At 34.7% G+C, this 24,201-nt stretch overlaps 1 protein-coding gene across 2 annotated transcripts; it reads right to left on the minus strand.

Annotated features, from left to right (window-relative positions):
* Positions 1-6,843: 6,843 nt before the first annotated feature.
* Positions 6,844-14,447, minus strand: LOC18429633 (serine/threonine-protein kinase Nek2). 2 transcript variants are annotated; one of them, XM_020664439.2, is made up of 14 exons: positions 14,323-14,447; positions 14,113-14,179; positions 13,855-13,920; positions 13,564-13,610; positions 13,408-13,453; positions 12,745-12,825; positions 12,597-12,639; positions 12,342-12,391; positions 12,068-12,149; positions 11,913-11,962; positions 9,546-9,619; positions 9,138-9,189; positions 8,365-8,961; positions 6,844-7,956 (listed from the first exon to the last, which is right to left on the minus strand). In XM_020664439.2, exons 1-14 carry the CDS (start codon positions 14,406-14,408, stop codon positions 7,261-7,263), a joined length of 2,037 nt encoding a protein of 678 aa, XP_020520098.2. In that variant the 5' UTR covers positions 14,409-14,447; the 3' UTR covers positions 6,844-7,260. The 2 variants fall into 2 exon arrangements, with proteins under 2 accessions (XP_020520098.2, XP_020520099.2); XM_020664440.2 differs by having other exon boundaries at positions 13,797-13,920.
* Positions 14,448-24,201: the final 9,754 nt, after the last annotated feature.

A 24,201-nucleotide genomic window follows, 5' to 3' on the forward strand; every position in this document is an offset into this window, starting at 1 on the left:
ATTTTAGAACTTGCTCATAACTTCGTTTAAACTTCTAAATAATGGTGAAAACATAGATATTAAGAAATAATATATTCTTTGAATATAATGAATTTTTTAGAAATTTCCAATAAATACTGGACAAATGGTCAAAGACCCAGTCGATGATATCCCATAAAAAAATGGAAATTTTATTCGTGGTGATTCAGCGAGTGCAAGAGCACACTAACTCACCAACGTCCATAGTAAAAAAAAACCTGAGGCTAAAATGAAATTAGACAATGCATAAGTTTTAGTTAAAAAAGTATACTTTTTATCAACGGTAAAAATGGATCTTACGATAGGATAATTGAGTGTAGGATGCTACCACCACGACCCCAACCTTTTTTCTAAAAGACGATTTAGTCATTGTGTTTGGTATTTGTCGTTTTTGCGTCGTTGCATAGTAACCCCAATTTATATATGTTGCTGTAACCGTAAAAGAAGCACACCACACTATTGAATTGAAAAAAATTAAACAAAAAGTCTGTCTAACAAGATAAATGTCAACAATATAAAAATTTTGTTTAGTGACCTTATTGGGTCCTCTAACTTATTTTATGTCATTCATGTATTATAGATTATAATTTTTTTGAAAAGTATATAATGAAAATATTTACTTTTTGCATATGGCGAGCATAACTAGTCGTGACTATTGGATGTAAAATTGGGTGGCTGCATTTATTTCATTCAAGAGGCACAAAGTTCAAAATAAATTTTCTCGTACTTTGTGACACACTTAAGGTATGAAATTTCACATCGAATGGTGGTAAGTAATTGTAACCTCCCTATACAGAACGAAAATGGTCTCATTGTATATAATCCATTTTTTTTCACTTTGTTTTTTCTAGTAAAATCCGAGATGTTCACGATTTTTTAGCTTGCCAACTTGGCTATCCATATAGTCGCCTTGATTTTTTAACCTTGATTTTTTGAACCCAAATGAATTTACTGGCGATTTATTTATTTGCCGATATATTATAAGGGAAAGTATATGCTGAGACCATTTACCTTTGGTACAAGGTGGTCATAAATGATATTGGCTGATAGATGTGATATTGGGTGGCTATAGTTATTTTATTAATCAAGCTCAAAGTCCAAATGAAATTTTCTCAAACTTTGTGACACGTCCAAGCTATTCGATTTCACATTTGATGGTTGTAAATAATTGTGACCTCTTTGTATGAAAGGTAAATGGTATCATTATATACAATCTCATATTAAAATTTCCCGACTTGCTAACTATGGTGTACATTTTATGCTATATCTCAATGACAATTTTATATTCATATAAATTGTATTCATTTTATCATATTAAATTATAGTGTTGATAATTAATGGTAAAATGAATTTATCATTATACTTTAAGGAATTTCCTTAAAATTTAGTAAATTGATTTTGAAAACAAATATTTGCCCAAAAATAGCTAAAAAAAAAGCGACAAAACAAAGAATGAAAGGTTTACTAAGGGCATAAAAATTGACAATGAGTTTTGATATTTTTATTTGGGTGAGGTTTGTATAGAGCCGAGGCTCTAAACAATCAAAGTAAAGCACACCTTCAAATAGTATATAGAAATGTAGTTTCAATACTAAAAATCTTTGTGATAGCCTTAAAATATATTTCCATATTTAATTATAAAATTTAAAGCTTAAAAAATAGTATAGATGAAGCAGATCTATGGAAACTTGAAAATCATGAAAATTGACGGCCAAAAAATGCATTATAAGATGCACTATTTCCAAAACTTCAAATCCAATTTTTTTCCTCATATCCATGCATATTGATGTCGAGATGAGCAATTTGAGGATATTTGGGCATCAAAACAACCTCTTATAGTGAATTTTTTTATGCAGGCTCTAATTTGATTGTTTAGAGCCTCAGCTCTATATAAGCTTTTTTATTTTAATTTTTACATGCATTTATTGTCAGATGTGTCATTTATAAACTTTTCAATGTATTTATATTTATTATGCATAACTTTAATTCATATTTATTAATCTCTATAAAAATTATTTTGGAATAAATAATATATTTTATTTAATATATTAAAGTCCCAATAACTATCTGATAAGTTCCCAATTAAAAAGAAAAACCGGCAATTGTGGCGTGTGTATTGTCTAACAGTTTTTTCTGTGTATTGAACTTTAGATAAATTTTCATAATAAATCGTCAGAGTTGCCCTAAAGGGGTATTAAATCACTACACTACTACAGTTTCCTTCATTATTTTTAATGTTAAATAGTTTCCTATATTTTTCCTTATTTATTATTGATAAAATTTCAAATAAAATCAAGGCACAATGAAGCCAATTCCTCGTTTGCGGCCCACCAAGAATGAGTTTTCTTGTGGTCCTTTGCTCCTTTCAGTCAATAAAATACATCAATAAATAAAATTGGAAAATATTTTTTAAAGCAAATATGGTTTTTTTTTTTCTTTTTTTCTTTTTGTTTTGTGGGACGGAGTCATTAACATTGCCATGCTAAAACATTCATGAGGTCCAAGCATATGGCATTTGCAATTATAGAGTCCTAAATACGATTAGCCTCAAATATATCAATTTTTTTCAGAAATATGCTTTGTCCATTGCAATAGGAAACAGACTTTCCATAAATCTCCACAACAAAACCTCGTGAAAATTATGTCTATGAAGGTTTTATTGTGGAGATTTATGGGAAGTTTGTGTCGATGTTTTATGGAGTCCCTCTAATAGCAAGTCCAAGCTTGGTGTCGTAATGTTAGAGGGATTATACCTGAAATTTCATTCAGTCAAATATCTCTTAAAAAAATATCTTAAAATATCTAAATTTATCTTCTCTAGCATTGAGGAGCTTGAACATGCAAAAACATTTCAGAAACATGACTCGTCCTGGAAAAACAGGGGACTTCTATCATTTTGTTGGGGCCTCTAAAGGGTCAAATTAGTAAAGGTTAAGACCGGGACAATTTGGATTTTTTTAGGATATTTTTTGAAGATGTATTCATTAGGATGTTTTGACCATTTCATTGATTTTGCAATGTGTCATGACCCTTTAAATGACTTTGCAATGTGTCGTGAACCATTAAATGACATTGTCCTAAAAAAATAATGTAATAGCACGATATTTGATAGATTATCATGGACAATCAAATCAAATGCAATAATTATAAATTTTAATTATTGTCATTTTATGAAATGAAATTAAAAAATAAAATAAGATTTGATGGTCTACCAATTCTACCAATCCATTATGGATACACAGTCTACTGCCTTAAAAAAAGAAAAATTCTTAAGGAAAATGATGTATACATAGTTGTTCAACAAATGACCGGTTCAACTCAGAAGTTGAACTAGCATGTTAAACCGGAAACTGGCACCTACCGATCCCGGTTAACCTTGGTTTCAGGAGTCTACTCGGGGGGTTGGACCAACACATGATCAGTACATAACCAGTCAGTTTTGGCTTTAAACCGGTTGAGTAATAACAAACCCGGCGGTTTTCCAAAAACTTGGAGGTTTTCCAAAAATTCAGGTTTTTTTTTAAAAAGGGCATTTTTTTTTTTACCGTGCAAGCCATGGGGTTCAACTTGGAATTTTGCCTCACGAGTTCGATTTTGGATAGCTTTTCCAGCTTTTGAAGGCTTTTTTTAGAGCTTTTCATATCTTATTGAAAGAAATTATAGTGCCAAGGCTATAAAACTAAGATCTACCATTGAAAAAATAATATCAAAAAAATATCGTGGCCTTTTCTTTGGGTGTAATTTAGCAGGCTCTAAAAAATCCACCATACAATTGATTTCCCCCTCGATTTTGATTGGTTTTGTGTCAAAATTTATGTGTTTTGAGGACAATCAAGTTCATTACACGATCATTGTGTTAGTTTGATCGATTACACAAATTTTTGTGCTCAGTTTTGGTGTGAGACTAAGAGTCTTGAGTTTTGAATTTTGAAAAATTTGCCCAACTGATGATTTTTATCTCGATTTGGTTTTCTGTCAAAATTTGTGTGTTTTGAAGATAACCGAGTTCATCACTCGATTGTTGACCTAATTTGGTCGAACACAAAAAGTTTAATGCTTTATTTTGGCTGTATGAGACTCAAAATGTGAGTTATGAATTACGAAAAATCTGCCCAATTGATGATTCTCCCTCGATTTTGGATGGTTTTTCCAACCTTTGAAGGCTTTTTCAGAGCTTTTCAGATCTTATTGATGCAAGTTATTGTGCCAAGGCTATAAAACTAAGATCGAACATTGAAAAACTAATCTCAAAAAAATATCTTGCTCGCTTTTTTTTTGGGTGTTTTTCAGCGGGTTCTAAAAAATCCACCATATAATTGACTTCTCCCTCGGTTTTAATTGGTTTTGTGTCAAATTTATGTGTTTTGAAGCTAATCAAGTTCATCACACGATTATTGTGTTGATTTGGTTTATTACACAAAAAATTGTGCTCAGTTTTGGTTATTTTGGTACGAGACTCAGAGTCTGAGTTTTGAATTCTGGAAAATTTGCCCAACTGATGATTTCTCCATCGATTTTGATTGGTTTTCTATCAAAAATTGTGTGTTTTGAAGATAACCGAGTTCATCACTCGATTGTTGTGCTAATTTGGTCGATCACACAAGTTTCATGCTTGATTTTGGCTGTTTTGGTATGAGACTCGAAATGTGAGTTATGAATTCTGAAAATCCGCCCAACTGATGATTCTCCCTTGATTTAGATCAATTTTTTGTCAAAATTTGTGTATTTTGAAGATAATTTCATCAATTATGGTCGATTTTGGTTGTTTTGCTTTGAGACTCATAGTTAGAATTATGAAAAATCCGCCCAACAAATGGATGCTCCCAGGATTTAGATATTTTTTGTGTCAAAAATTGCCGAATGATGTTAAAAAAGTAGTAGAAAAATAGATTTTTAAAATCAACTTGTAATTGGGGGTATTTTCAAAATATTACAAAAAAGAAGTGACAATGTGAAAATTAGTACTTTTAGCCGAAACACTTCCCAACATTTGCCAAAAACGATAGAAAACAAATATATATATAGGGAATGATTTCATGCAACAGTTGTATAGTAGTATAATGCAAACATCTTCACAAATCATTTTAGAGACATTTGTTTGACACAAAATTTTAAAGGAAAAGGTTTCTATACTTCCCCTACAACATAGAAGATCTATACTTCCCCTACCATTGAACCGTCCAATTTTGATCAAGAGAGCCACTTACCGTTTGATCATAGATCCGACGTCTCAAAGTATTTTATTTTTAGTTCTTTTATTCAAATTGTACGAGTATAAAATTTGGTATGTGGCAACTTCTCATTGGGGCGCACCTATAAAAAATATTAAAAATATTTTTTCGATAAAATATAATGTTCAAAATACCCCTTAAAACTTCCAGGGGTATTTTGGTCATTTTATTTGATTGGAAATATTTTTTATATATATTTCGCTAGTGCGAGTTTAATAGAGGATTGGACAAATTTGGTGTCAAAATAGTTTATAGAAAAAAAAATAAAAAATAAAAGAGTGGAGAGACGTGACATTGTGATTGGGGCAATCTTAGCCCTCCATTCAGAATGGAAGGTTGGATAAGGGGAAGTATATAATTTTTATGCCATAGGGGAAGCATAGAAAGCTTGCCCATTTTTAAATGTACACTCTTTTCATTCTAAAGAACAATTACAAGAAAGAAAATTTTGAAAAAATGCTCTAAAAGGTTTTCATTCTAGCCCAATTAATATTATTGAGATGGTTAGATATAGGCTTCAAAAGGATTTTTTTATTTCCAAAATTTTAATATAGCGTTATCATCATTAGATTAATAATGCCAAAAAAGAAAAAGCGTTTTATAATTTGTTAAGGCCTAGATATTGAAATTCACCAAATGGACGGTCCAGTTTCATTGTTGGATGGGTACTAATTTTTACAATATCCAATGTGCAAATTGAATTATTTTTTTTCCTAAGATTGATTATGAGGATGAATAGAATGTATGTGCAAACTTTGGGGTCATACAAATGTCAAAAATATAGTTTTCTAGAGGTGTAGTTGCATTATACTACTATACAACCGTTGCATTAGATCATTTATGGGTGTGGTTCCAAAAAAGTTGCAACCTTAAACAATCCAATAAAGGCGCACCTCCAAATTTTATTATAATATGTAATTTTGGTGTAAAAAATTATTAGGATTATTTAAAAATGTATTTTCATATCTAATTTTAAAATTTGAAACTCCAAAAATGGTTAAAATCATGTAGATCTATAGACATGTGAAAATCTTGAAAATAGACGGTCTAGATAATATGTAACAAGATGTACTACTTTTGCTACCAAATTTTTTTTCTTTTTACACATTCATACATCTCGATGTCTCGATGTCAAGATGATCAGGTAGAGGGTCTTTCAACATTAAAACAACCTTTTCCGATGGATTTTTTAGATGCATTCGTAATTCTACATTTTAAGGTTGTAACTTTATATAAACTTTTCCCATATATATATCCCAAATAAATTTATTACTTTCTATTTTATTTTTTCTGAATTTTTTGAACCATTTTTTAAAAAAAACTATACTACCAGTAGACGGAACCGGTCCACGACCAATTGGCCAGCGTGGTTTGCTCTTTCACACACTGATATACACTATACTCCCCACTGGACCGCGGCGAGAAAATATTTCCAAACACTGATATACCCCATGCTCCCTACTGGACCGCGCTCAGGAAAAATTTCCAACGTGCACTCTCTAGAGCAAAAAATAATAATGTCAAATATCGAAATTTGAATAGAAGCCGTCCAATTCTCCGATGGTAATATTTAAGCGTTGAAACTTAAAACTTAAAATTTGTAATCGGGTGGTCGTGGGTCATTGATTAGAATCAAGTTCAAAGAAAGCAACTACACTTTGGGCTCGCCGGCTAATGGCGAATCGCCGAAACATGCTATTTGCAAGTGGGATCCCAACGGAACAGCCCATTTTGGCATCTGCCATTAACTAAATTAAAACCTAAAAAGTTTATAAAAGCACACTCTAAACCATTTATGGAGCAAAGTCCAAAGCACCGCTGGCCCTAAAACAACAAGAACACACTTTTTTGGGTTGTTCCCAAACAGGGTGCAAAACCCCCATAAAGATTGAGAGATCATGCTCTACTTCTTTTGCCTTCTTTTATAAAATGGAAGAGCAACATACAGTTCATCATCAAACAAGAGGCGACCAACTCAAGATGCATCCGTTTCTTCCACAGTTCCAATGTTCTAATGGTCCCCTAACAAAGTCCCCTTGAAACTCTTTGTCAGCCATATAGCAGTTTCCCTTGGAGAAACTTTCTCTGGCCCAAATGGCTTCAAAAGTATTCCTAACTCCTCAAATCTCTCTTGTTGCAACAACTGAGCACTAAACTCAAGCAAACCTTCCAATGCCTCAGCCCTTTGCTGATATGACTTTGTGTCAAATCGTCTCTCTGATGAACCATCAGCTGAATGCCGGCATCTTTCTGTCACACGCTTACAGGATTCTGGCCTCTCATGGGTCTCAATTGTGCACTTTTCTTGGGTTACTGACTGGTCCATAGAGTCAGAAGAGCTTGATGACCCTTGCATTGAAGCCACAAGTGTGGGGTTTGTTGGGCTTCTCTTTGTGGTTTTAGTGAGAGAAAATGGGTGGTTTTCTGTTGAAGAGAGAGGGAACTCAGCTATTCGATCAATGCGAGGGGCATTGACTGAGACGTCAGGGGACTTCATGCGTTGAAGGGTGCGAATGATGCATGGGGAGTCCACAATAGAGTCTCGGGTTTTTTGGGGATTTTTTCGGGTTCTCGGTGTTGCAAACTCGTCAGGGGGCCAAGGGGTTCGGGGTGAGGCTTTTGCTGGCAAGGGAAGAGAAGCTCTGCGAGCTTGGTGGATGAGAGATGTCCTGCTTGGTGGATCAGGTGGAGTTCGGCCAGATGGAAGCTGCACAAAATCACTCAAAGAAATTACTCTCACCAGAATTTGCAGTTATTGGTTGCTTATTCTTGGAGTGAATGGAAAGTAATGGCATTATGGTTCTGAATTTTGAAACACTCACTAAACCAGTTCTTACATGTTCATACACTACGCAGTATACAAGAAACTGCCGTTCTGCTTTTTGTGATGGGTCAGCTGGGTCCAACCCAAAACCTCAAAGGTGCAAATACAGGAAACAAAAGGCAAAGTACTCTCTCTCACACACACAAACACACACACACAAACACACACACACATGCACAACCAACCGACTAAAGTTTTGGAGAAAGGCACAGTAGTTGTGAGGTTCTATCTACATGTTTAACAATTAGCGGAAACTATGAGTAACCCAATTGGTTCCAGGTAAGAACTTACTGATTCTCGACCGTGACCAATGTGAGCCATCTTGGAAGTTTCAGTTCTTTTCTTTGGAGTTGCAGAAGCTTTGGCTGGAGTATGGGGGGAAGCAATAGGAGGAACCAGTTTTGGGGTTGTAGGAATTCGTGAGCTTTTAGGATACAAGACCTTGTTTTCTTCAACATTGCCATGGCCACTTCCAGTTGATATATTTATCACCCCATGCTTCACAAAACTTGGGGTATCTGATATTCTTGGCTTAATATAATCTGACTCCAGCTCAGAAACTGGGTCACTAGGTTTTAAAATCCTTTCATCACTGCAAGATCGCCTTCTCTCTATACCACTGAAAAGAGTCGGGTTTTCAACATTGGTACATCGAGAACTCCTTTTACAAACATCTAGCAACCACCTCTCTGGACTATGATCTCGTCCACTGGTAGAGGTACCAGTTTCCTTCAAGTCACAAACTCTTTCAGGGATCGGTAGACTAGTGGAACGTGCAGTGCCACTCACAGGCTGCCGATGTGGTTTTGGAGAATTAGGGGGGCCAGGCTTTAGATGAACCTTGAGAACATAAGGTTGGAGGTGTGGGTGCCTAAGCAGCTCCGAGGCCTGGCAAAAGAATTACAATCATACAAAATGGCAGTATGCATCAAAATCTCTCTCTCTCTCTCTCACACACACACACACACACACACAGGTGCGCACCATGAGAAAAATATTTCACTAATACGACTTCAGGATGTAACTGGAAACTGAATTACAGTACAGCAGGATGAGGTACGTACACTTGGCCTGTGCTCTGGGCTTTTCCTCAGCATGCTTTTTACAAGTCCCCTACTGAAGAATGGAGAGTCAAGAAAATAAATCAGAAAATAGGTAATGATGTTCAACAACAACACGGACACTCAAGTGACGGAAGAGATTAGTAAAAACAATGAACGAGTGCTTTTTATGTTCTTGAGACATTTTCTTTTTTTTTATTGGTGGTTCAGCAGTAGGATTCCAACTTCGGACCTGGGGTTGACAAGAATACCTTAACCAACCATGGGTTGTATCATGTTCATAAAATTTTGGTACATAATTAGATTCAGTGGAGGGTTCACTACTAATTTTCATATGATTCCAACTTCATTATGCTTGAGAGAAAATGCACAAAATAAAATGGAAGCTTATTCGAGAATCGGGAGACTTACAATGCACCAGAATACATGGTTGGAAGGGGAGCAACTATCGACTTGTTGATTTTGTTGATCAAAGCTTGCATATCCTGCCAAAATGAAATGAAGCAATTAACTTGCATGTAAATTTGAGAAGCATACACATGCCCACATGAGAATTCACCCTAAATGTGACCAATATTCATGCACACATGCAAAATAAACACATCCATGCACACACACAACCACGCTCCAAATATGTTCATGATCGCCCTAAATCATGGGAGCAAGAAGGATGCCTCCATTGGGTTTTTCAGTATTGTCTAGACGGATATCCACCCTCTTTGATACAATTCTGTTGTAGGTAGTTCACAAAAAAGGATGATGAATAAATAGAACAGCAGGGCACATCCCTGTGAGTTTTCTTATTAAGATTTATTCCATATGAGGCAGATTACTAAGTCAAATTGACCAATGGAATGTCAACCTAAGACAAGAAAAAGAAAAGATTCCGACTAAACATCAATCAAAATATTGGATAACGGCACACATGGTCACACATTTCCAGCCATGGCCCAAAGCATTGTTGGTGTGTCCGATACCATTAAAGAATCCAACGGGAAGTGCCTTATATCAGTCTCCATTGAATCTAGAGCCCAAATCAACCCTTTGAATGTCAAAACTCATCCCTTATATAACTCTGTTCATAATTGATCATGTCATTCTTACATGAGAAGCAAAACACACTAGTTGGAATCTCATGACCTATGTATCATGCTTTTCTAGTTCTTTGTGCTCTTAAAATAATACTTTCGTTTGATGATCAGAAAAGAAATGTTAGAAGAGGTCATAAATTAATACAGCACACATCTAGGATTTATAATGCCACAACAACAAATCCTGCTTGTGTTAAAAAATGGAAAATCCATGGTATGAAAGCAAGTTTTCGAGGTCAAAACCAACTCAAAATAAATGAAAAAAAGTCTAAGTGGCGCTATCAATTTCCAAAAACCATTCCTATGGATATAAAATAAATGAGAAAGAAAACAAATAATATGGAGTAGAAGTATTATCTGCTAAAACTCAAATCAGATGTAGAGTTGACCAAGGCAGCTGAAAATCAATACTCAATGGGCAATGAAGCCAATTCTAGCTAAAACCGTGAGGAAAACTTTCATCTTTCTATTTCCATGGCTTTAGTTTATCTTTTAGAGTCAAACTTTACTGCAGATCACAAAACAGTCTCCTTACAATTTCTTGCCTACAAATATAAAAGCTCATGTCAAGTTGAAAGCACAAACTTAAAAACATTGCCTACATTCTGGTGGCCATCTCCACCTTATTGCTTACCACAAAATTACCTTAATTTGCTTGCCTAGAAAGATAAAATTCCTTGTCAAGTTGAACCTATGAACTTGAAGTCATTGGCCCCATTCCTTGCTCCACTCAGCAAAGAACCGCATTCAGTTCTCGTCCTTAAAGAGCCCCCTAATCCTAATTGACCACAGGTCACCTTTGCCATAAGATCAGATATTCAAACTTAAGATCAAGGATCCCATTGGAGGAAAGTTATGAAGCCCCTAATGAATCGGCTCAGGCTTGATTGGTTAAGGTGTTGACGACTGCAAAACTACCTCCCAATTTTGAATCCTACAGCTAAAAGTATGCAACAACAACTGCAACACGACCTCCCAAGTTTGAATCCTACAGCTAAGAGTCTGCAACAAACAATAAGAAGAACAACAACACAGTAATAATAGCAATAATTACGAGTCCCCAGAATCCTCGACAGAGTACAAATTCATCTAGTACAGAATAATATGGAGATTTAAATGCACATTTGTACCCCGGTGGACAAACCTAGGCCGCTAAGCATTCTGTAAGAACCTCATTTATATGCCCAATCACCCTTTCCATCAAGCTCCATCAAAGCAACTCGTCCGTATACATATTTCTGGAAGGGAAATGCATTTGTTCAAGCTTCAAAGCAACTCAACTGCCTGCATTTCTTGTTCCCGCACTAGTATATGGCAAACATTCTAAGTAATAACAACACCTTCCACCCCTTATCTTCTTACTAATGATTGAATGAAGCAGATGAAATCACAAATAATCAACCCTCAGTCCCCTGATAAATGCCAATCCAAAAGAAGAAAACCAAAGATATTTGCACTTGCCAATCATAGAGCAACAATGCCCAAATAAGATGATAAACTCTGTCACCTCACCTTCTACTTTCAAATATCCATATATATAATGGGCATCAGAAAATTCATGCATCTGCCATATATAAACTATAATATGCTTCTTTTTAGAAGAACATGCATTCTATTCAAGAGAGGAAATTAAATGAAGCCGATAAAGTAAAGGTTGCAACAGACAAGGAAAGATTGGATGACTTACGAATGCTTTGAATGCGGACTTGTGCGCAGTCATTTCATACATACAACATCCTAAATAACACAATTGTAAATGTCAAGACTGACTTGTATTTCAAAAATGGCATTAGGATTCAAGAGTTCAAACATTTTTCAACGAAAGAAAAAATCAAAGTTCACCTAGTGACCATATATCGGACTTAGGACCATATGGTATATCAGCTAGAAGCTCAGGGCACATATAGCTGGGAGTACCAACAACCTACAATAAGAGCACAGATTATTCATTACAGAATCAAATGGAAATTTTGGAACAGAAATAATCGTCATATTAAAGATGCAAAGAGAAAAATATCAAAGAAACAATCTGGAAGAATTTTTTCATGAATATATTTAACCTGGATCAAATTGACTTCTGCATATTAAAAGCAGCTATAGTTTCAAGCATACTCACCGATGATGCAAGATCATCTGAAGTTAACTTTTTTGCCAATCCAAAGTCGCCTACATTTACAGCGTACAAATTTATGGTGCATACATAATGACAAAATATATTACTTGGCACAAGCGTTTAGTTACTATTATAAAAAAATATGAAATGTGTTGCTCTATGATAATACTGGCCAACCACTCTCTATGATAAACCTGCCCCAGATGAAAAAATAAAGAAAGAAAAACTGTTAGTTATTCAGAGAAGACGAAGATTTACCTAAACGTATATCCTGGTCCTTGGTCAAGAATATATTTGAGCACTGAATCATTACAAATAATCATGTAAGGAAAGCTTAAATGCTTCCATGAGAAGAAAACCCAAATATTCTTATCAAGTGTGGAGAGAAATAAGAAATGTAACTGACCTTTACATCCCTATGGAGTATATGGTTAGAATGTAAATAGTCCAGTGCCATTAGAAGTTGTACAAGCCAGTTGCAGAGTTTCTGTGAAAATTCTAGTCTCAGAGGAGTAAAATATATATATATATATATATATATATATATATATATATATATATATATATATATATATATATATGTACACAAAAGGAAAAAGTTTATATAAGGTTGCAACTTTAAAATGTAGAACTACAGATGCACTCAAAAATCCATTGACAAATGTTGTTTTAATGTTGAAAAACCCTCTAATTGATCATCTCAACATGGAGATGTATGAATATGAGGGAAAAGAAGATTAAGTCTCATAAATAGTGCATCTTGCCACACATTATCTAGACCGTTTATTTTCAAAATTTTCATATGTTTGTAGATCAACTTGATTTTAACTATTTTTGGAGTTTAAAATTTTATAATTAGATATAAATATAGATTTTGAGATAATCCTGAGACTTTTTATATCAAAATTACATGGTATGATAAAATTTGGAGGTGTGCCTTAAGTGGATTGTTTAAGGTTGCAACCTTATAGAAACCACACCCTATACAAAAAGTAAAGCTTTCCATATTTTACATAATAACTATATTTTAAGCTTCATGAAAAGGGCTTTCGAGTCTAAGCCAAACAACCTCTTCTGGAAAATGAACCCCATTTGCCTTTTTGATTGCTTCAGCCCTGCACCCAAACCAGAGCAGGACATACATTACCAATATACCCAAAGAAAAAGTATACGAAATGTCTTGAGTTTCAACTCAAGCATTAAACCACTTGAACATGGAACTCACATGTCTCCACCCTCGCAGTAGCCAATAACGATGCAAACATAGCAGCCCTAAAAACAAAGGAATCAACAACATCAGAAAAATACAGTTGGTAACAAATAAACTTCATTTTTATAGGTGTTTTCTAGATTTTTACCAAACAATTAACATTTCAACAATAAATCAAACAAGAGGGAATGTGAATATGCTGTAAAACCAAAAATTTCCCTAAATACAGCAACTAGGTCGGGCATTACAGTTACAATTTCCTCAAATTTATGAATGCCCAATGTAGAAGGGACTGACGGTGCCAACCTTCTCGACCCAAGAATCTTTATACTCCACAATGTAAGGGTTTCTCGCTTTAGATATGAGCTCCATCTGCAATGTGGCACAGTTCTCAATTACATTTCCAAACTTTTAATGATTTCTCTCTCTCTCTCTCTCTCTCTCTCTCTCTCTCTCTCTATAGAATAGTCGGATCAAACGAGAACATAACTCACATTATGCCCTTATTTAGTTTTTCTAAACAGAAACACCAAAAAATGAAGAAATCAGAGAAAAAAGAATCACCTCTTGGTGGGCAGATCTTCGACACCGTTCAGTCTGTCGGGCCAGACGAATCTTCTTGAGGACATATCTAAAAAATTCACAGCAAAATTGCCAAGGAAAAATGAAAAAATGGATAGTATAAATATGCATTTATGATCATGGCACAAGAGAAAATGAAAAAGACAGAAAGGCAGAATAAGAAGCCCTAGATATGGTTTTATGAATGCGCACTTCTTCTTCTCTTGTTTGTGCTTGACCAGAAGCGCAGAGCCAAACGCCCCTTTTCCAATCTGTTCCAGAATCTCGTAATGCTCCATTGCAAATATGGCTTGTAACAAACAATCAAAATGGCGCTGTCTTATTTCATTCTAGAGAGAGAGAGAGCAATGCTCCATGGTAGGTGGCTCTGACAGCGTTCAAAGGACAAGAGAAGAGAACTATCAGTGTGTGCGAGAGAGAGAGAATACTGCATCATCTATTGTGGTTCAAAGCTGGAATTCAGAGCATCGAAAAACAAATGCAGAGATTTATCTGAGAGAGAAAAATGCACTCAAAATTACAGGCATTGTTTGCAACTTGACACTTCAAATGCTGAGACGTTTATCTCGGGAGGAGAGAGAGAGAGAGAGAGAGAGGAGAGTGGGAGACTCGCCTTGGATCATGATGAGTAAGAAGAGTAAAGAGAGAGAGAGTCATCAACGAAGAGTGGGAGTAAAACGCTAAATTGCGGATGGTAGATAACGCATTCAACAACAAACGCACAGGTTTATAAATGACAGAGACACAGTGGTGGAGAGAGAGAGAGTGATAGAGGCAATGGCGCATAAGAGAGAGAGAGCGCACGAGAGAGAGTTTCACTTTTATCATCGTTTCGTACCACAGAGCTTGAATCATGTGAGGGATCACCGTAGGGAAAAAGTAAAAAAATGAGTTCGTGATGAGAGAGAGTGGAAGAGGGAACAAATTCGAAGTTCAAAATCTTTAACGCTACACTCGAACTGGAGAGCAGAGAAGACTCATTTTCTAGAGAGAGAAAGATACAAAAAGATGAGAGATAATGAGGAGAGAGAGGACAGAGGTCAAATCTCTGCTTTTGATGCTCCCGTGCCTGCCACCTGGCAGCCCCCCCTTTTTATGTACGACGCGAAGCCGACCAAAATAGTGGGCCCCGCTTCGGTCGTTCTTGGCCATGGCAACCCGGAAGTTTTCAAGCATAATAATCGGCGACTTTTTACAATTTTCTCTATTAATCTTTAATTTTATTAAATTAAAAAATATCTTTATTTTTAAAAAAATTCCAAATAATATCTAATTATTTTATAATCTACATTCATACTCATTTTGTTACGATTTTCATTTTTTTTTTTTTATTGAACTATCAATTGAGGTTTTTTTTTTCTTTTAATCGCAAACCTTCGACAGCGATCTATCTGGATGGCCAGGGTTCTAAAAGACCATCACGGTCCTGAATATGACAATGATGGTAAAAAGGCATATTTATAGATCATCACATTCTTAAGGAAACCACAAACCATCATGGTTCAAGTGGGCTATGACAAGGGAGCATCATAGCTTTTTTAGAGCTTTGATGTTCTTTTCTGTTTTGAATGACTACTATAAATGGGTAGGGATATAAATTTTAAAAAATTTATGTACTATTTCAATTTAAAAAGAAATATATTTTTTATAAGGGATTGATACAATGAGACCATTTAATGTTCAAGATGGTGGCTGTCCTTTTTCATGTTATTTTTTTACAAAATTTAACAGTGGAAAATTAGAAAATAAAACAACACAAATAAATTACACTCAAGTTTTTTTTGTTGTAGTTAAAGTTTAATAAAAGGATAGGATAGTGAATTTCCAAAATCCAAAAAAGGATAAGATGGTAAATTTCCAAAATCCAAAAAACCAAACGCAGTTTTTTTTTCTTTTCTTGAAATACAATGGAAATCATGATAAAGAAAAAAATCAACCGTATAAGAAAAGAGAAAATGGAAAAACTACAAATCCAGCTGTTTTGATTTGTTTTCCTTCCCCATTGTGAAGTTCATTCAGTCTTTGAAAAAAAGTGATGGTAGGAGAATTTTAAAATCAAGTAGATCTATAAACATATGAAATTGAAAATGGATGGTCTTGATAATGTGCTGCAAGATGCACTATTTATAGAACTCAAAATCTTTTTTTCTTCTCATATTCCTACATCTCAATGTCGACATAATCAATTAGAGATTTTTTCAACATTAAAACAGCATTTTCCCATGGATTTTGAGATGCACCTAGAATTGCGATTTTATGTAAACTTTTTCCTTTCTTAATTCCCCTTTAAATCCCCACCCTATAAGCCCCTATTTTATTTTATTTTTAATTTATTTAAAATATTTTTTAAGCCAACAATTTGGATTGATCCAGACCCAAATAAATTTAATTTATTTTTAATAATTTTTAAGTCAACAATTCAGATTGATCCAAACCCAATCCATATCTAAGGACATGACATGGATCTGTGGGTGAACGTCCACCCCACTGATCTGGGATTTAAAACATTGCATCATGAGATGACCACATGTCCAACGACCATTTTGAAACTGGTATCGACAGGGTGGATGGGCCCTCCATTGGACAAGTCCGAATCAATTAAAAAATAAATAATATAAACGAAGGAAGGAAAAGAAAATAAAATGTTGTATGGAACCATAGTTCCTATGTTTCTTTAATTATTTATTTTTTAAATCAGTGAATCAAAATCTACCGATATAGATCAACAATTAGTGTGACCCGATTTCTACAAAATCATCTGATTACCTTGTGTAACCGGCTAATTCTATCATAGAAATGATTTACCTTGATTTTTTTTTGGTTGGATGCCCAATCTGAATCAGTTTCCCGGATGCCAATTTACCTTACCAAAAAATACACCATGAAACATGGAGTATTAGATAAATTACGGCGGGTTCTATATCGTGGGAGTGAACCTTCCCAACCCAATCTGGATCTGCCATTTCTGAGTCTTCCATTTTTTTGATATAAAAAAAATTGAAATCTAAGGCATTTTTGCTACATGAATTAAAACGAAGACTTATTTGTCAAAAAAACAAATTAAAACGAAGACTTGGCAGTGCTGTGGCCTTGGCTCTAGTGCTGGCAAGCGAGGCCGTACTATGCTGAAACAGATCAATCAGAGGTTTGTCCTTTCTACAAACGCACCTCCTTTGTATAGTATAGAAGACCTCAAAAACCACTTACAACCACCACAACCTATGATCAGTGTTTTAAGAACCGAAGTGGTAGGTTGAACATGGATGACCAGTTTTTGGGTAGTTAAATATGGAAAAAGTTTATATAAGGATCCAACCTTATAATGTAGAATACGGATGCACCTAAATAATCAATCGGAAAAAGTAGTTTTAATGTTGAAAAACCTTTTGATTGATCATCTCGACATCGATATGTATGACCATGAAAAATAAAAAGATTTTAAGTCTTAGAAACATTGCATTTTACAACACATTATCTACACCGTCCATTTTCAACATATGACCCAATATTTGAAATATTTAACGTTTTATTATAGGAGTGTTTAACAAATTTCAAAACTTATTTTGATGTCATTTTATAAGCAATTTGAAATTTGATCAAAAGACTAATGTGTAATTTGAAATTAAATATAAATAAATAAACGATAAAAAATAGATAAAAAAAAGGAAAAATGGTTCGATATGGTTGTAGCCCTATCAAAATAAGTAAAACCTCACCTCATAATTTTTTGAAAGTTGCAATTCAAGCATTTCGAAAACCTTTACGGCGATCATCTGGGCTTATGGTTGTCAAAAAAATATTTCAAACTCTATAAATAATGCATATTGTATCAAATTATCAAGACCGTTCGTTTCGCCCTAAAAATAAATGTTCACATATCTGCAAGATCTAACATTTTTTAGTTTTTAATTTTATTGTCAATGTTGGAAATTGGTTTTAGATAGAGCCATCTTAGAGATTTGCAATGTTCAAAGTACTCTCTAAACGAGGATTTTGAGGTGAAGCTTTATTTTGTTTTCATAAAGCCTGAACCTTATACAAACTTCATCCTAAAAAGAGTATGTGTAAGATGTTAAATGAATTGTATACAATGAGACCATTTACCTTTAATACAAGGTGGTCACAATTACTTACAACCATCTTATGTGAAATTTGATAGCTTGTGTGTGTCACAAAGTTCAAAAAATTTTCATTTGAAGTTTGAACTTGATCAATGAAATAAATACAACCATCCAATTTCACATCTAATGGTCAAGATTATTTGTAACTACCTTGTACCAAAGGTAAATGGTCTCATTCTATACTTCTCTGATGTTAAATAGTTCAAATAATAGGCATAGTTTGACAAGTTTTTTTTTTTGTTACTCAATCTGCTTTTATTCAAGATCAACAAATCATATATAGTGTTTTGGTGGCGCAATAATGTGTTCACTCTAGTTCTTAGCAAGAAGCTAGATATTATGTTAAAATTGGATATGGAGAAAGCATACGATCGGGTTGAATGGGGTATTTTACTTGAAATCATGAGAGTGATGGGCTTTGGTGATAAGTGACGATATTGGATCAAGGGATGTTTGTCCTTGGCGTACTTCTCCGTGTTATTTAAATGAAGCCCGATAGGTTTTTTTAGTGCTTTTAGATGATTGAGACAGAGTGATCCTTTGTCCCATTTTTTGTTTACAATTTATGTTAAGTACTTTAGTCTTATGCTAAGTAGGATGGAAAATTTGAGGTATTTTTCAGGGTTTTCGATTCTTAATTATGAAATTGTTATTTCTAACCTTCAGTATGCGGATGATACATTGATATTTTGTGATGCGGAGGTTGCTCATGTTTATAATATTGCTCGAATTCTGGAGATTTGTGAAGTGACTTTGGGTCTTAAAGTTAACTTTCACAAATCGTCATTAGTTGGGATTAACTATTTGAAAGGGGTGGTTGGTGATTTAGCTACTTTGTTTGGATGTAAGGTTGGTTCCTTCCCTATTTTATATTTGGGGCTCCCTATTTCTGACTTGAGATTTACCATTGCTGTGTGGGATATTGTTCTTAAAAGAGTACAATGTAGATTGGCACTCTAGAAACACAAGTATTTATCTTTAGGCGGTAGGGTTAACTTGTTGAGACCTTGTCTTACGAACTTCCTGGTGTACCAAATGTCTCTAATCCACATGCCTGCTTTTGTTGCTAAAAGATTGGAAAAAATGATGTGAGATTTCCTGTAGGGATCAACTGATGTGAATAAGAAGTTTCATTTATTAAAGCGGGATAGAGTTTGTTCTCCAAAGACGGAAGGTGGTTTGGGCATAAGAAAAATAAAATTGGTGAATCAGGTATTACTGTGTAAATGGTGGTGGCATAGCCTTATTTTTAAAGATCAGTTGTGGTATAGAGTGCTTGCTTCAAAATATGAAGTTGAGAGAGAAAATATGTGGATTTGGGGTGGTAGAGGTTATCAGACCTTGCATATGTGGAAGACTGTGTATAAATTGTAGACCAACTGTGTCGGGTTATTTCAAATGGACCGTGGGAGATGGAAAGAATGTCTCCTTTTAGCATCATGAATTGCTGGGTGAGTACCCCTTAAAAGTTGCATATCCTAACTTATTTAGGATTGCTACTCAACCAGATGTGATTATTTGGGAGGCTATTGACCGTAGGGGATAATTAACTTCTTGGAATATTACGTTTGCATACAACCGGATGAGTGAGCTGATTCTTTAGTAGTGGTGTGCCCTTATAGAATTGTTGAATGAGGTTTATGTCTCTTATAATGCTAAGAATGAGGTGATTTGGGAGATTGAACATGATGGTATTTTTACAGTAAAGTCTTGCTACAGACTTCTCTTTCATGACTGATGAGAGCCTCTTGCCTCTCGCTTGCTAAAGTTTGGAAGTGGCCAGTTCCTCATAAAGCTCAGGTCTTTATTTGGTTGGCAGCTCTGAATAAGGTTCTCACTATTGATAATCTTATCAAAAGGGGGAAAATTTTACCTAATGTTTGCCTCTTCTGTAAAGTGGCTGAGGAAACCGGTGCTCATTTGTTTATTCATTGCTCATTCACAGTGAGAATTTGGTTTTGACTCTTTAACTTAGTCGGAGTTTCTACGGTACTCCCTTCGTTTGTGGCTGGCATTGTTTCTCAACTTTTCATTCCTCATCTGCCTAAGACGGGGAAAATTATTTGGCAGATCGTTAAGGGAATCATCCTTTGGGAAGTTTGGAAAGAGAGAAATAGGCAGATTTTTAAAGGGAATTCTTTGCCTTTTTCTGTTTTATTAAACAATATCAAACTCTCTATTTGGAATTCAATTTTTGTACACAAGGAAGGAAAGAATATCGGCAAGGTAGATGTAACCAGATACAAGGTTAAGAAGCCTTTGGATGACGCCTCCCGGTGATTGCCTTAAAGTTAAATTTCGATGGAAGTTCATTGGGGAATTTAGGTGTTGCAAATATTGGTAGGGTGGTGCATGACTCTACTGCCAATATTAGTTTTTCCTTTGCTGGCCCGATTGGAGTTAAAACAGCCAACTATGTTGAGCTTAGTGCCTTGCTGCGTGGGGTTAAAATGTTAGTTGATAAAATTCAGGGTTGTTCTTGTATCTGTGAAGATGACTCCTTAAATATTGTTAAATGGTGTAAAAAGGAACGACACTTACCATGGGAACTTCGTGGCCTTTGGCTGCAAGTCATGGATTTAGTTGAAACAATCTCTGTTTCATTTGTCCATCTTTTTAGGGAAGCTAATGCCCTGATGGATTCTTTGGCGAAAAATGGGGCTCTTTTATATTATCTTGTTGTTTTAATATCTGTCCCTACTTAGCAATCAAATATTTGAATCTATGTCAAAAAAAATATGTAATTTTGTGTCTCAAAATCTATAATGTAAATTAGTGTAATAGATTTTAGTTTATCATGCTCGTGGATCTAACCTTTTGGGGTGAACCACATAAATTTATGTGATCATGTAGTGTGTTTCAGCTGAGTAAATACACGTTTTTGGTGGGATCCAACTTTTGGAGATTCATGTTTTCGCGTTGAAGATGTTCTTTAATCCTAATACGTATGTGTGTATGAGAGAGACATAGGAGAGGAGTGGTCTTTCTAATGCGACGTTTAGAGTAGATAGAATGAGATGGAGTATTTTGATGTAAATTTGAATCTGATGCAACCTAAGCACGATGATTACCTTTAAATGGGAAATATATTCACTGTAGCGTGTGGCTCGGGATGAGGGTTAATTAAAGTGAACTGCTTTTAGGGCTTGTGTGCGTGGAGTACATAGGAAAGGAGTGGTCTTTTTAAAATTGGATTTGCATGTGTTCTTTTGTCAATTTCCCTAATGAGTTTCACCAAGAAGCGCGACCTATTCATCTTGGATGAATTAAACGTTTTAAAAAAAGTCAATTCAGATCATAATAGCTTGATGCATAATGGTTTTCAGAGGGCCTCGTATGGCTCATTGAATATATGGGGGACCGAGCGGTTTCTGTTGGGAACAGACCAGTTCTCTAACAGAACCAATCGCATTTGTCATGAAACTGATTGATCTAGGCCGGTTTTTTTTAAAAAGATATTTTTTAATTTTAATTTTTTTTTATGGGTTGATTCTCTGGGCCAGATTGTCGATTCGGATTGGCGATTCGTCAACCTGGACCAGTTTCCCATATGGCCGATTCATCTTACCGATCTGGGTTTTTAAACATAAAAATTTAATAATTTGTTTTTTTAAAAAGAAATAAAATCTATTTACTATGTATAAAAATATATTTCTTCGTGAGATTTACAACTCCAAAACTACATGTATATGCAAAATTTAGAGGCGCACTTTACTTCGACGATATAATTAAGGCGCGTTCTATAAACCTCGCCCTATCTATAGCCACCGCTCTGACGCACTAAAGCAAATCCAAATTTGAAAAGATGATCATGTACCCATACATCATGTAGTTGGCGCCTTGTTCTGCAAAAGTTAATATCATGATACCACGAAATGTTTTATAAGATCTTAAAAGAAAAAAATAATTATTAAAGGGTGCTGTTGGCATAAGGATTCATTCGTAGCTATAGAGGTAAGGTGTACCTTTAAATTTTATCATTGTATATAATTTTGATGTAAAATGTTATTAGGATTATCTCAAAATCTATTTTTATATCTAATTATAAAATTTCAAAGTTAAAAAATGGTTAAAATAGAGTAGATCTATAAACATATGAAAATCTTGAAAATGGACGGTGTAGATAATATGTTATAAAATAAATTATTTTTGAGATTTAAAATCGTTTTATTTTTCATGGTCATACATCGCGATATCGAGATGATCAATCAAAGGGTTTTTCAACATTAAAACTATCTTTTTCCAATGGATTTTGGAGGTGCATCCACAGTTCTACAGTATAAGGTTCCATCCTTATATAAACTTTTTCCATTATTAAATCCAACGTGTAAATCAGCTCATGTTTCCCCGAAAGACCGAAACAATATCATACGCAACAGTGTTTTGAAAACTGTGGTTTGTAGGCCTAGCAACGAGCTGGCCTTTGGCTTAGGCGCGGACCGACTCTTTCTTGGGCCGGCCTAGCCTGGCCATCCCTCGGGCTATGGTGGCCAGACCTTGACCAGCCTCCTCGGGCCACTTTTTGTGGCCAGGCCCTACTTTTTCGAGGCATGGCCGACTGAGTTGGGCTCGGCCACCTGTCCCATTACCAGCCCTACCAATTAGTGCAACCAAATTGGTGATCAGTTGGTTGCGAGTCGGCTTGGACAATTGGACTGTTACTTGCCGTTTTGAGTTGACTTGGTGAACTAGGAGAACCAATTGGCAAACTCAATAAATTATTTATGGGATTGTATACAATGAGATCATTTACCTTTTATACAAAGTGGTTACAATAACTTACAACCATCCGATCTGAAAATTGATTGCTTGGAAGTGTCACAAAGTTTGAGAAAATTTCTTCTGAAGTTTGAGCTTGGTCACAAGAATAATTGCAGCCACACAATTTTACATCCAATGGTCAAGATTAATGTGACTACCTCGTACCAAAGGTAAATTGTCTCATTTTATACTTTCCCATTATCTATTCAAAAGAAAAAGACAGTCAAATTAAGAATCCTGATTTACGGAAAATTCCACCAAATATCTTTTACTGGCATATTCCCTTAATTTTTTTTTAACAAAAAGGCGATGTATTCCCTAAAAATAACGATCTCTCAAAACAACCATATGCTTTAAAATAATAGGCAGAGTTGTAGCAAGAGTAACCCAATAAAAAAATCTTCCTTTTTCGTAAACCAAGAGCAGTATTGTAAAGAGCAAAAGATGGATTTTGCCACAACTAAAGATTTAGAGAGCTGGGAATTCATGGTGAGATTCAAATATCCGCATTTGGTTAAATATTTTGTTGTTTTCTTTCTGCATTCAACAGTTTAATGGATTTTATTTGTTTGCATTTCTTTATTTCTATATAAATACATGAGAACATTTTGTATGGACTATTGTTTCACATTTTTGATATTTTTGTCAACCATATGTTACAATTCTTGTTATTTGTCATTGTAGTAATTGTATTTGGTATTAGTTTTGTTGTTTCATTGTATGGTTATCGTAAACCCCACACATGTTTTGTGTGTTGATATCAGAGTATTTATTTTTGTTGTGTTTAATGAAAATTTAGAGACAGAAGTTTGTCAAGTAGACCTTAAATGACACCAAGCAATGACAAAAAAATTTGTTCGATGACTTTTTCCCTATAATAACTACAAATTACAACTTTATCTGTCATTTTTACACATTCGATTTTTATTTACTCTATATTTTTTTAGCCAAATCTGAAATATTTATGATTTTTTAGCTTATTTAATTTTTTTTCGATCCGCATTTATTTTTACTGAATTTTTGCCTCCAACTTTGTGAAATAAAACCAATTTATTACCAGTATTTTAGTTTACTATTATTATTTCCCTTCTTGCTAATCTTGACACAACCTAAGTAATAAAAAGTGTTTTTTAACCATCGATGGGGGCGGTTTTCTAGCATTGTGAGAACACACAGGTGGGAGTTATGC

Source organism: Amborella trichopoda, chromosome 3 (assembly GCF_054954075.1).
Source record: "Amborella trichopoda isolate Santa Cruz 75 chromosome 3, AtrichopodaSantaCruz75HAP2 v2.0, whole genome shotgun sequence".
In the NCBI taxonomy this organism is placed as follows: Eukaryota; Viridiplantae; Streptophyta; class Magnoliopsida; order Amborellales; family Amborellaceae; genus Amborella; species Amborella trichopoda.